The sequence below is a fragment of the Corvus brachyrhynchos genome, unplaced genomic scaffold (genome assembly GCF_000691975.1).
Source record: "Corvus brachyrhynchos isolate BGI_N302 unplaced genomic scaffold, ASM69197v1 scaffold3, whole genome shotgun sequence".
NCBI classification, from domain to species: Eukaryota; Metazoa; Chordata; class Aves; order Passeriformes; family Corvidae; genus Corvus; species Corvus brachyrhynchos.
The window spans coordinates 7,693,684-7,708,031 of record NW_008237619.1 but is presented as its reverse complement, the minus strand read 5'-3'; the positions used below and the strand labels follow the sequence as shown (position 1 = coordinate 7,708,031).

The 14,348-nt window shown below is 47.7% G+C and overlaps 1 protein-coding gene across 1 annotated transcript in view; it reads right to left on the bottom strand.

The window, feature by feature from the left end:
* Positions 1-13,333, bottom strand: part of CASQ2 (calsequestrin 2) — a 33,209-nt gene extending 19,876 nt beyond the window's left edge. The window contains exon 1 of the mRNA XM_008631744.2: positions 12,778-13,333. Coding sequence (XP_008629966.1) covers positions 12,778-13,011 — 234 coding nt within the window. The 5' untranslated portion in view covers positions 13,012-13,333. The remainder of the gene's footprint in view (positions 1-12,777) is intronic.
* Positions 13,334-14,348: the final 1,015 nt, after the last annotated feature.

Genomic DNA, 14,348 nt, shown 5'->3' with positions numbered 1-14,348 from the left:
GTGCCACCGTGGCCCCTTGGCTCCCCTGCTATAAATAGCTTCCGCCTGTGCCAGGCCTCTGTGAGAGTGAGCAGTGATTATAGCACTGGGGAGCAAAAGTGGTGGGGCAGCCACCTTGCCTGTGCAGCAGGGCGTCATGGGGCCAGCCAGCTTCCTGTGCTGTCAGCCCACAGCCTGTCCCCAAAATTCTGGGGGATGGTGGCAGGCACCCTGGCGATCAGGGCTCAGGGACCTTGCTTGCACAAGGAGGAGAGATGGAGAATGAAGCTGGTTTCTCCCTTCCACCAATTACACATCCTCAGGCCTGTTCCAAAGCCCTCCAGGAGGAAAAAGACTCCGCCGACCACCAGAGCACTGCTGCAGCCTTGACCCCCCTGCAGCCCCCTGCCCTGTTTTCTTTAGGGGTAACTGCCACCGCGGGAGGCAAAAGGGGTGCTTGTGTTACACAGGAAACAGGTGTCTCAGTGCTCTTTCCTTGCTCTTTGCCAGTGCTTTGAAGTGAAGGTAAGGCTGCCTGTTCAGGGCTTGAGCTTACAATGGACACTGCCTGAAAGGGGCAGAGCACTGGTTTGTGTTTGCACATCCATTAGTAAGGCCAATAAGGCACTGGTTTGGTTTGGCATCCCATCTGCTGGCTCAGGCCACCTTAGAGTGCCTGAGAGCAGCTGGTACTCCATATTGCAATAAGAGATGGACACCTCTTGCGAACTCTCTAGACATCTGCAAGTGACTGGTGGTAAGAGAAGTGATTTTCTCTTTCACATTATGGGGATATGCCCTGACTGGACAAAAGGATGGAGCCTGTAGGATCATCAGCTTTCTGGGACGTTGTCAGCACATCCCTGCTTGTTGGTGGTTGGGTACACCAGCAAGAGGTTCCTCAGAGTCATTGCTTGAGACTCTGGCTGCTCTGTGACCAGAGGAAGACACAGAAAGCCCAAGGGAAGAAGACTTGTTCAGTCATGTCCAGTCCAGTCCATACGTGATTTAGTTACTTACAGTTATGTCAGCCATGTGCCAAAGTCAGGACAGCTTAAGCCCACTAGTTCTTGACTCTTGCACTCGGGAGATGGTTAGGGTTTCTTGTTTGTGTTTGAAGGCCAGAAAAATGCAGAAAAGCTGCAACACCTGCTACAGACAAGTGGTTGGATGTGAGCAGGGATTGGCAAGAGAGGAGGCATTGATCAGGAGTCATGTATGTCAGCATGCAGGACACACAAGGTAACTCTTTGGAGGGGTGTCGGTGCAGCTGTGTAGCTGTGAGCATGGAAGCTTGCTGGGAAAGAGAAAATGTGTCAAGAAAACGTGGGTGATGTGATGAAAGCCTCTTCATGTGAGACTGGGAGTGCTCAGTAGTCAAACAATGGTCTCAGTAATGCCGGAGGTGTGCCTGTTTGTGTGGCAGGGCTTATGTGACTGTGTCTAGCAAGACTGTCTCCTGGAGGTGCATGTGTGGTAGGTATGAATGTTTGGAGGTGTTCCTCTGAAGAGGCTCATCCCCAGAGATGTGCAACAGTTTGGGCATATAGGAGAGTACTTGTGGATGGTGTGTGAGCATGCCTGAGGGGACAGAGCTGAGAGCTCAGTGGGCAGCCTGCCTCCTCTACTGGGACCTTCATGCCAATGAGACAATGAGGAGTACAGCCTGTGTTCATCCCCAGAGCAGGGTCTCACAACAGGGAACTCTTTGTGCAATATGAGACTTTTGGGAGCCCTTCCCACTGTGCAGAGCCTGGAAGTAGGAGACTTTGCAGGGTGTTTATGGTGGCTTCTGCAAGTGCAAGCTATGTGGGGGCTGGGCGTTGCTCCTGGCCTTGCTTTCCCTGCCTTCCACTGCAGCAGGTGAGTCTAACCTGTGCATAGGTGATGATATATTCCCATACCTGTATATGAACCCCAAAAGGCAGCAAAATATGGAGTATGCCAGAGGGACAGCAGTCTGGCTAATTGCCCCCTACTCATTACAGCATCAAGCATTTATATATCCCCTTACAGTATTTTCTGATTCCATAATGCTAGTGGGATTTGAATGCAGATAATGTTTCTAATCTTGACAATCCTCTTGGCTCAGGACCTTGGGACAGAGGCATCTGTAATCTAAGAGCACAGCCCCTCCTCCTCCTCCTGCCTTTAAATTCATATTGCTCCAAGTCTTGGCCAGCCTTGCCTTTGTGTCAGCCTCTATCTCAACAGCATATAATTTAGCTTCAACAGCTGCACGGGGACGTGGAGGGTAGAAACTGCCCTGGAAGAACTGGACCTAACAGATCATGTAGTCCCTGAGGTAGAGCAGGAGCTTTGGGCAGGCAGAGTTGGCTGAGAGCATGAGCAAAGAGCCCAGTAGCTTGTAAGTTCACGTCCCATGCACATTTTGCAGCCTTATTCTCATGTGCACGAAGTCTTTGCAATGCATACTTTCTACCCATAAGATCCCAAGCTGTGTCCTGTTCAGCACTGGGAAAAGGAGGTGTGAGTTCAGCAGCACTCCTCCTTTCTCCCATATCCCTCAGGTAATAACCATACTTGAATTTGGGTAAGTGTGAGGGGGTGAATGGCCCTCTGGGATGTGTGAGAGGTCCAGCCCAAAGTGAAGCTTGAGTACCACCAAGTATGCAAGAACCCTCTCATCCTGGATGGCATCAGCAGTTACGGGCACTCAGAATAATGGACTTGGAAAGGCACAACTCCCTGCCCAATATCTCAGATTCACACCAACTATGCCTATCTGAGCCTAGGTGTGATGCAGGGAAGTTTTGGGAGACTGAAGGAGTACCATAGGGTCATTCTGAAATCCTAGGTTATACAGCTGCAGAAATGTCACTGTCTGCCTGACTGTGCTCCTATTCCAGATGCAGACAGGACTGATTGCGCCAAACCTTGCATTTGGTGTCAGTTTTGCTGCTAAATGGCAGACAAAATCCCTGGAGGGGGTTAAAAATGGGGCAGGGAGGGGTGGCTGTCTCAGCATGGTCAGTTTTCATTGCAAAGTGACATTGTGGCATTCTGGCCTGGATTTTCTTCCCACTTCTCTAGCACCTGCCCAGAGCTCCCACAGAGACAGTAAGGCTCATCTTCCCCAGCTGCTCAGGCTGGGAGGAAGGGGGCTGGGGGAAGTTGGGTGTCCCTGAAAGCCATCATGAGTAAACTTCTCTTAACCATGGCGAGCCTTCTGTTTTGCTAATTAGCAGTGGAGGGAGAACAAAACTCCAGCAATGCAGGGGGAAGAGCAACAGGAGGTGATGAGGAAACATCCCTCAAGGAATCGACATTTCTCTGCTGCTTGGCTCCTACTCTCTTTAATGCTGCAGTTGATGCTGATGGTCAGAACCTGGTTGATGAAATGATGATGGTTTTATATCCCAAAATGTTAAGTTTTTATTTTCAGGAACAGCAGGAGGAGATGGCAAGTGTTTAGTGTATTCCCCCAGAAGTTGTGAATCCTTATGCAGGACTCCCATCTACACGCTATAGCTGGCTTCTCTGTTTGAGACAGTGGGCAGTTTCTTGGAGAACAGAGAGTGTCAGTTGTGAATCCTTATGCAGGACTCCCATCTACATGCTATAGCTGGCTTCTCTGTTTGAGACATTGGGCAGTTTCTTGGAGAACAGAGAGTGTTATTTCTCTTTCCTAATGCTGTGCTGTCCCCACTAGCACCCCTTGCCCTAGTAATGTCTTAGGTTCTTCCATAATTCAGGCTGTCCTGAAGCACTGTGGTGATCAAAGAGCAGGGCCAGAAGCCTGCTGAGCAGCTGCCACTAGAAAAGTCACTCTGCTGGCAGGGGGGACTGAAGGAGAATATGTTGGTCCCACCTTACCACACTTTTCCACCCCCTGAGCTGCTTGGAGAGGCTGAACCTCCCCTCCTAGGGATCACTGCTCCTTGGACTAAAGGCAAGTCCCCAAATATGGAACACCCAAAGGTCACTCCCTCAGAGCTGGCTTTCACAGGTAATGCTACAAAAATGCTGCCCTGGAGCTTTAATTGTTGCGCAGCCACTCAGAGGGGTCACACATACGGCAGCGTGCTCTTTGGCTGCCTCCCTAAAGGTTTCACATAGTTAGGGCTGTATTTTTATCTGCTCCTGGCATCCCTAACTTTAGTGAGCTGCAAGCCAAAGCACAGCCTCCCCAGCCATGAGCTAACCAAGACTGGTGCCCATGCCACCAAGCACCCATGGGTGCAGGGGCCACCTGCCACTGCTCCCAGCTGGTCCCCACTGGCACTACGTCACAGATGTTTTGACAACTCAGCTGTGCAGCTTGCACGTCAAGGGCAGACAGGAACTTTTGTGTGGGTGTGTGGGTGTGTGTGTTCTGCCCCAGGGGTCTGGGACTGGGCAAGGGGCCACCCGCCCTTTCCAAAACAGAGACTGATGGTGTAGTTTGGGGGCTGTCCTTGACAAAGGTGAGGGTGTTGTTGCCTGGTTGTCCTTCTGGCCTCAGAAAGGCTGTTTTGAAACTGAAGGCTGGATGTTGCTGTGAAGCCCACGCAGGGCAGAAAGCTGTGTGCCTACAGTGGGTGCTGGAGGAGGGAGGCATGCTTGGTATTAATCCCATCCACCTAAACATGCCCATTCAATCCAGTGCCTCTGGCTCTCAGGAACAAGCCAGATTTCTCCAGTTTCTGACCAAGTGGGTGTAAGCCAGCACCTCTGAAATCCCAGAGAATCCAGGATGCTGCAGGCGAGAGCTGGGAGCTCCCATCTTACATCCACAAGAAGTTTCAGTGAGACAGGGCCCTGGGGGAACAGAGTGGTCCTTGAGACAAGAAAGACCTTTTCCCCAAGGAGTGAGCAGAGAGAAATAAGAACTGAGGAAACTTTTAAATATACACAGCCCTCCTCGCACAGGGTTCGAGGTGTCAGAGGTCTGCTAGCTGACGGCAGTGTCTGCTGCCAGGGCAGGGTTCCCAGAAAAAGAACATATCATGTACAGCAGCTGGCCTTCACCGGAGCTGTGTCAGAGAGCACGCAGGAATGAGCACCATCAGCACTGCTCAGGAGGGAGCGCTGACCCTCCAGGGTGCTGGGGAGGGGAGGAGCAACTGCCTGGGAATTGAGTTCTTGGTCACTGCTCGCTCTATTTCCTTGGTATGTAGGTAAATCCCAATGCACAAAGGAGAAAAAAAAGAAAGGAGAACTTGGACCTTACTAAGTCACTTCTTTTCTAGGCCTTGGATTTCATGCCTGGTTGCCTGTTATTTAGGGACAGAGGCTGCAAAAGTACATCTTTGGTCATCAGACTCAGAATTGTGTCATTCAATCTCTGTCACAAAGCGGTCAGTGTCCATTTAAAACTCAATGGACTGTTCTCCTCTTCCTCCTCTGGTGATTAGGGACTTTGTAGTTCCAGACTTGTTTTATTCATAGCCCATTTGTCCTCAGGCTTTGCACTTAAATAGCTCTTCTCCCTCCCGGGTGTTTAAAAAGAATTATCATATCCCCTTTCCAATCTTCCCACAAATGAAGCTCAGGCACGAAGGAAGGGCAGTCATGGGTTTTGATTAGTTTGGTTTTAGATGAAAGGCAGTGGCAGACCAGGCTCTGGAGTAAGGTCAGGGTGGGCGAGCATGGCATGGACACCCGTATCCAGTCTGCCTCACAGAGCAACAGCTGCCCCAGCCTGTGGTCAGCTCCTGAGAAATGTCAGGGTCTGAGGCAGAGAACATAAAATGGTAATTACAAACACTGCACGTGTCCACTGAGTAGGTGGGTGTGAGCTCAATATAGCCCTTCTTGGGCCCTCCACTCAGGATAAGGGCAAGAAAAAAATTCTCCATTGTGAGACTGGTGAGACACTGTAACAGGTTGCCGGGAGGAAATGTGGATGCCCCTGGGAAAGGGGCCTTTGAGCAGCCTGGTGTGATGGCCCACCCTTAAGGGGAAGTCGCACCTGGTCTAGTGGAAAGTGTCCCTGCCCATGGCAGGAGGGTTGAAACTAGGTGATCTCTAAGGTCCCTTCAAATCTAAACTGTTCTGCTTTTCTATGAAAGGCACGTCATTATACAAGAGCGAGACCCTGCCTCCTGAGAAACAGCCCAGCACGAAGGCACTGGGAACCCTTGCTGGCACTTTTAGGGGAACCTGACTAGCATAGCAGAATGGCCAAGACCAAAGAGGATGGACTTTTCAACATTTTTCTTCAATTGCATTTCTGAAGGGAGGAGCGACTCAGAGTCTCCATGCAGCTCAAGGTCTTGCATAGAAATGGCGTCAAATTGCACAAGGGGAAGTTTAGATTGGCTATTAGGGAAAATTCCTTCCTTGAAAGGGTGCTCAAGCCCTGGGATGGCTGCTCTGGGAAGTGGTGGAGTCACCATCCCAGTGAAGTATTTAAAAGACATGTAGATGTGGCAAGATATGGTTTAGTGGTGGGCTGTGCTGGGTTAATGGTTGGACTCAATGAGGTTAGAGGTGTTTTCCAGTCTAAATGATTCTGTGATTCTATGGCACCTACAGAAGTTGTAGCCACCTACAAATGGACTGTGATAAGAGCTCCACACTTCAGGGTGAAGAAAGGCCACAAGACCTGAGCAGACTTGGCCTTGTACTCCATCAGCAAAGCAAGGCCAAGCTCACAGGGGTCTGCCGTGTCTCCAGGTGACATTTACATTCTTTAGATCCTGGGATTACAGCTGGTTTCTGCTCAAAGAACTCATGTCAGTACAATCCTCTCCCCAATCATAATTTAGCAGATGAGGAACGTGCCTTTCAAAGCACAGTTATGGCAGTGGAAGTGGGGTCTTATGACAGATGCTGCTCATGCAGCCAGTCCAAAGTCACCACCAGGAACTGACAGAGGGACTTCAAAGAAACATGGCAATAACAGGTAATTCAGCCTTGGAAATTATTTTTGCGCCTCTTATACAGAAAGATCAAGTCACATAATTGTCCCTAGATGTCAATGTGCCCATCTGTGAAACAGGGAGCTTTCTGTAACTTGTTTTTGTGACTGGCATATCAGTGAGTGAAATCCCCCTGGGTGCTACTGCTAAAAATCAGTACTCTGCTGGCTGTTGATGAGTTGAGATCTACTTACATGGTCTCAAAGGAAAGTAATCAATGCACACTTTTTCCTTTTCTTTTCCTTCCTCCCTTTCTTATTTTTTACATTAACTTATCTGCAGTGGAAACTACTACTTTAGTAGCCATAGAAGCCAAAACACCTCTTTTATTACAGGTATGTACAAGGCTCTTGCACTGTAAGCTTCCGCACATCCTGACAGGTGTCCCTCATCTCTCACCTTGAGGACTTGTTCTGTAGGGACCCAGGGAACTGAGAGTTCCTGTGACACTTACTGAACATATCTTGTATATCCGTATTTATACTCATACCTCGATGCTAAATTGTGTTGAGGCACTGTCCCATAAACATGGCCATTTTCAAAAAAAAAGTCTGAAATCTGAGTCTGTGAAACAAACAGAAAAGGGTGCTTAAAGAAAGGGCTTGGGTTTATATTTCTATTTTTACTGATTTTTTATAGTTTTAAAGTATTTTGTATTTATATACCTAGAGATGGGGATGGAGTCTCGTCTCCCGGTTCCTATGCATTTTTGGGATAAACTATACAGACGTAAACTGGTAAAACTTTATTCTGTGTTGTTTTAGAAGCAGAGAGAAACTTTTTGCTATGTATTTCATGGCTCTGAACTCTTACGGGAATATCTGCTCTCAACAGAGTTCAAGACCAAATGGGTGAAATGACCACCAAACCAGCTGATCTTGTACTATTTTTTCCATCCTGAGCTGGAAGCTGCAGTAGTTTCAGCACTTGGAAATACATTAATTGGAAGGTAGAGCTTAGACACAGTTTAATCCTTGCCTTTTACTGGACTCAAAATCCATCTTTCCCTTTCACACTATAGGGCGATACTGGCTGTGTTTCCATGTGTTACAGAATTGGCCAAACAAGGAGTTTCACTTTGTTCTGCCATTTATTGCTAGAGGCTGGACTGATCCTAGACCTCATCTGGAGAGCAGAGTACCACATCCCTCTTCTCTTACCTCTTATCAGACTGGTTTGTGCTAGGGCAGCTCTCCATGAACTTTTCACTCCAGGGGCACTGTTGCATTGAAGGGACTAAAATATCTGGGCTTGATGAGCCTCTCTTTTCTAAGGATATTGCATGTACACACAGATGGCAAGGGAAGAACAGCAGGGGAGCCAGGAGTTTCAGCAGAAAGAGGATACCAGAGTACAGTGCAGGAACCCTACTATGATAGTGAGAACACCTCAGCTGCTGGAGAGAACTTCTCAAGTGTGAAAGGAAAGCCCCTAACACCAGTGCTCAGTTATTCTTGCTACATGATTCGTAGAGACAGGGGCTGGCCCACTGAAAGGCCAAACTCCCTATTTAGGAGATTCAGAGATGAGAAGGGAGAAGGTCTGAGAAGTGATGGTATGAGACAGGGTGAAATATGGTAGGGGAGATAGAGAGGAGAAGAAAAGCAGAACAGGTATTTCTCAGCTTCACTGCTTTGATCTTTTCACCTCTTAACCCTTCTTCATTAAAGCTGAGACCATTTAGGACAAGAAGCTTTTCCTTTGACTTGGCTGTTAAATAATTGTTGTGATTGCTTGGCTGTTTCGTCTTCTTCACTGTGCTCACCTCATGGAGTGTGCAGATTTCTTGTAAACATCTGTGCTGGTTTAGCAAAAACCTGGTGTGTGGAGGCAGAGAAAAAAGTCACCCCAAGACAACATCACCGAAGGGTAGGAATGGCTACTGTTATCTCTGGGACTGCCTGGATCAAACTCTGCTAGCCAGCAGTGCAGAGTGGAGTCATAGGAGAAAGGTACCCAAAGAAAAGGAACCCTTTAACCTGAGCTGCGAAACAGCCTGTGCTCATGATACCTCTGCCCGGGGTTGTCTTAGAACAATCCTTCCCCAAGTCTTTTCCATCCTAGCCAGAAAGCAGTAGGCATGTCCAATCATTCCTTCAGCTATTTCTCCTGACAGACCAACCCAACAGCCCTCAACTCTCCAATCTGAACCTGAGGGGCTGGCACTGCTGCCCTTGGAGCTGTTGTCATGAACAAATGATGGTCCAAAGAAGCTGCTTTTGCTCCCAGAGGGGTTCAGTTGTCCCTGGACTCTGTTGTCACCAGGTGGCACCCTGCAGTGTGGGTGGCAAGAGCTGATAGGACTGCTTCAAAATGATCAACACCTTCATTCCACTTCTAAACTGGAAAGTGACCCTGGGCCGCGTGGGAATCTGTTGATCCAGTACACCTGGATACAGGGAGCTGAAAACCCCATGTGCTATGCCAAAATGCAATATCAGCTTGATGACATCATCCCTTTTCTGGTGATAGTGGGTGTGCACCCACGGCTTTCAACAGTGTCAGTCAGTCCTATATGATAGCCTTTTTTCTTGAGAAGGAAATTTTTCCTATCATATCACATCACTTCTCAGTCTTGTGTTCTTAGCTATAGTTTGGTAAAGTCCTTAAATAAGTGCTTAACTTTACTTATGTGCTGTCAGGTTGTCAGTTTGGTTTCCTAAGTATATGAGAGCCTTGTGATTCTCTTCTCTCTCCCCTGTCTACCAGTTGTCTTCCCTATTAAGTTTTCTAGCTATTGGCCCTTTCCAATCAAATTTTCCAGAGTCAATGATCTCAAACATAATAAAGCTATTGCAAGTTTTGTGAAGAGCAGAGACTTGGAAGGGAAAAGGCTGAAGTGCCCTGAAAGAAGGAAATGTTGCCACTTGAGCTCAACCCCCATGGAATGCCAAAGGACCCAGTTAAGAGAGAGCCTTATATGCTCTTCACTCCTGGGAGATGCCCCAGTCAGAGCCTGTTACTGATGAGCTATATATTTCAAGGAAACCATGGTGCATCTCTCTTGCTCTTTTTTATTAGTGTCTAAGGTAGTTCTTCATGTATTAGATCTTTGGAATTGTACATTTCTTATAAGGTACATGTGAGAGAAGCAGAAAGGGTGGACTATTTGGGGGTTTTCTGGACTTTAGATTCACTAAGCCCATGTGTCCACCCACACATGTCCCTGAGACAATCTGATGTAACAACCCTTAACCACCAGCTCAGACCTTTTCTTTGCTTCACACCTGCCTGTGTGTTGGATGGCGGCTCACTATCATTCCTAAGGATGAAGACTGATGACATTATATGGAAGGGGGCGAAAGACACAACGTATTGCCAGGCTGTGAAAACAGCATGTCTCAATGTGAAACAGCAGGAAAATTGTCAGTACAGTAAGATGGAAAAACATGAGGCGCTCTAGAAAGGACAATCTTATCACAGGCAGCACCCTATGCTGGGAACCTCCTGAGACAGCTGGCAGGGAATAGTGAGGGCTGGAGTATTTACCTCTTAGATACCTCATTTCAGGTGTAAAGGACCTTCAGCACTCAAAGTCCTAATTCCTCTACTGAAATTAGATATGTAAAACCTTCCTGAGTGAACTTTTCTCAGGTTTGGCTGGAAGGAGAGCCCTGCCACTGCTCCTGTGCCTACAGAGCAGCTCACTACTCTAAAACTTGCTCAAATTACAGGAGAGCTGGTTTCAGCTGCTGACTGCTTCCAGGAATACTGATCCCAGGCAGTTCATTCCACAGGGGAACAGCTCCACATCTCAGCCAAGGAGCCCCTGCAGACATTTCTTTCCTTGCCCCTGTGCTGGTGAACATGCAGTGAAGTCCAGCAGCTGAATGAGCTCTGACAGGGAGAATTAAGAGTGACCCCCTATGGCACAACACATTATGACTTGAGGTGAGGGAGTTGAATGCTCTCACAAGAAGGACAACCTGGCTTGACCACTCCTTTCATGAGTGCTCCCATGGCTGAGTTAGCACAGAAATTGGGAACACTAGCACCATGCCAGGCTGTGTCCTATGCAGAATATATCTTCTCTCGACTTCTGAGACCCTCTCCCCTTCTGATTCCCTCCAGATGACAGAAGCAAAGAAGGGCTCAGTCTGCAGATTTCTCTTTTGCTTAGGCTGTCAGATTGCTGCGCTGCAGTTCCCAGTACAGGGTAGGGACTGGTCTGAAACTGTGAGACATGCACTGAATCAGCAGTGCAAGTTCTTTGGAAATTTTGAGGTCAAAGCCACAAGTGCCAGTTGATGTGTGGCACAGTTAGCTGGTAGCTGAGCACTAGGGGACTGGAGCACTACAATTATGTAAAGTCTGCTGTAGGTCTAATCCTCTTGCCCAAGGTCACATAAGAAGTCCATAGCAGAGAGCAATTGGAAACCAAATAAATCACCAGAACCCTAAGCTAATGTATTCACGGCTGAACCCAATCCTGAAAATAAAAGCTTAAAGCCAGGTTGTATTGCAGCTGTCGCAACCTTGATATGGGTCACTGTTAGCATGGGTGAAGGTGTCATGGGGGCTCAAACTCATGGTAGACATCAGACCATAGAATCATGGAAACATAGAATGGCCTGGGTTGGAAAGGATCTTAAAGATAATCTAGTTCCAAGCCCTGCTGTGGACAGGTACACCTTCCACTATTCTAGCTTGCCCAGTACTCCATTCAATGTGGCCTTGAACATTTCCAGGGATAGGACATGCTTCTGTCAGGTTTCTATAAATATGTATCTAGTAACTGTTTGACACCTATCAAGTACAAAATAGCTATCCTATTAAATAACAATGTGATTATACTACCAACAATACTCATTTCAGCTGGAGTTCAAGCATTACTTTTTTCTTTTCTTTGTCAAATGTTATTTGATCACTCACCTGCAGAAAGTAACCATTGCCTGACAGGTGAATAAATCTGGTTAGTTTTTGAATCTTTCTTTCTGGCAGTCCTCAGGCTTACTGAGGAGGTCAGCAGACCTTGAACTTGACACTGGACTTTTTTGGGTCCTTGCCCTCAGCAAGCGTATTTTCTTATTCACATTTCCTACACTCTGAGGGGTGCAATGCATTTTGTCTCTGGATCTGATAAATAAAGCTGAAGTGTTTCTTCTGAAATTCTCAATTCAATTTCTTTCCAAATATGTCTTTTAGTTAAAAGGGAATATTTGCAAGCCCCTAGTAGGAAACATGCACTTAACAATCCAAGCTTGCAGCTGTATGATTCCCTAGATTACAGCTACACTATAAGAAAGAGTGGTATGAATCTACATTGTCACTTTTACCATGATTTATTTTACTGAGGATTAATGAATCAATTGTTCATCAAAGAATTAACAACACTCTTTTTCCAGCACAGAAGTGAATGGTTGCATTAACAAGCGGCTATAGACTGATTCCAAACAGGCAACCAAGTGTCAGAAAAACAAAAAGGGATTTAATGCTGCACCAACAGGGAGCTTTTGAGATGGGGAGCTAGGACACCCATTTGCTGCACAGCTTGGTAAGGTTTCTTGGCTGACTGCTCCTAGTGGGATAAAAAATGGGACTGAATCCAGAATACAAGTGGGATACTGGCTTGCACAGAATGAGAAAGGATCAAAAAATTTCAAGCTATGGACTCAGGTGCTGAGATTTCGGAAAGCTCAGCTGAGCTGAGTTCATGTTTCTGAGGTTCGCAAGGTTACTCACTATTGCCTGGGTTTCTGACAGACAATCCAGAAAAACTAATTCCCAGCAAACTGAGAAGAGCACAAAAGAGGCTTTTTCCCGGGCTTTGCAGAATTCAGGCAGGGGCTAACTGAAATCCAATTAAACAAACTTTTGGATGCCTAACCTCCCCTGCATGAGACCATTTGACTCTCCTGTCTTGTGGCTCCTGTCCATGACTCTGAGCAGTGCTGTGGTACTGACTGCGACTGGGACATGCAGCGGCACTTACCTCTAGGACCATCTCTGTCATCTGGAACTGCTTCTGGGAGGCCTTGTCAGAGCTCACAGGCTCATGGAAGAGCAGGCAGAGCATGTCATACTTCTTCAGTGCCTGCTTGTAATTCTTCTCATTCAGGTCGATCACTCGGTCTTTCCCATCGTAAGTGGGGAAGTTCAGTCCCTCTTCTGCCTTGCAGCAGAAAAGCAGGTAAAAACCTGCCAGGATCCAGCAAATTGCCTTCATAGGGGCACCGTTGGAGTGCAGCAAAGGGAGGGTAAATGTCCCCCTCTTTCTTGATTTGAGAAGAGAGGGAGACTAAAGACTCCAGGTGAAGTTTGAACTAAGTTTCTCTTAGTTTCCCTAAGTTTCTCTCTGCTACTTTCCTACTGTTCAGCCCAAACACTGCAAGGCTGGTGGGGAGCAGCAAACTTTGCTGTCCTGTACTCACAACAAAGAGAGACAGACGGGAGAAGCTGTCAGGCCAAGCCCTGGATACCTTACATAGCTGTGTCCAGCTCCCGTGTCATTAGGAACTCCATTTTTAGGAAGCAGTTGTTTCAGGCTAAAAATAAACCCTGCAATGAATAAAAAGGACAGATATGACACCATTGAGGGACTTGCTGGCACTCTGCATCATCTGAGAGACAGGGAATGAGCAAGAGGGAGGGAGTGGAAGATGTCAGTCCTGGGAATATACAGGCAGAATTTGTGAAGGGACAGACTTCACTTGTACAGGGAACCAAGGCACAGACTGTCCTACTAGGAACTGACAAAAATAGAAGGTATTTACTGCAATTTATAATAAGGGTACCTCTCTTTACATCCCTTTGGGCATCACAGTGATTAGGCTTTTGATAACAGATCTCAGGTTAAACAGTTTCAGAGCCTCATCTGCACCACTAGAGGAAAAAGTCCTGTTTCCTCAGCAGCAAAGGAGGTGAACACTCCTGGGACTTCCTTCTCCTGCCTGGAGCACCATTTGGAGCTTCTGGCTCACATTCAAGGTGCTTTCTGAAGCACATTCTCTGCTTGTGGGGCAGCAGGAGAATTGCTGGCCCTTGGACCTGTAATCCAAAAGCAGAGGGAAGCTTATGCTGCAGCCTCCCATTTTCACAGCAGTTCCCAAGCCCCATACATTGCCGGCAAGTTGTTAAACCTTATCATGCTAAAGGGGCTGAAGGGTGGGAGGCACATGCCCAAGCCAGTCTCTTGGGGCAGGAGGCAGGGCTCTCCTCAGGAGGATGGTCAGATGGCACCATCACCACCAGCCTCCCTTTCTGGGACCTGCCTGTTGAACTGGAGCAGGTTTTCCACACAACCCTCTTGCATTTCCCAGCAAGCTGTCCTGCATATTCTTCCTCCTTCATGTCCCAGGAATGGTGCCCAGTTCCTCCTTCTGTGGGAGCTCAGTATCACCTGCACAGCACTGCTGGGGGAGAGCAGTTCAGAGGCACAGTCCCTCAGCTCTTCCCCTACTCTGACCACGGAGTCACCTCTGACCCATGACTGGCAGCAACAGGCAGGTGGAGGCAGGCCAGCTGGCCCCAAGCCCGCCCCGGGGCTGGCATGGATCCACTGGA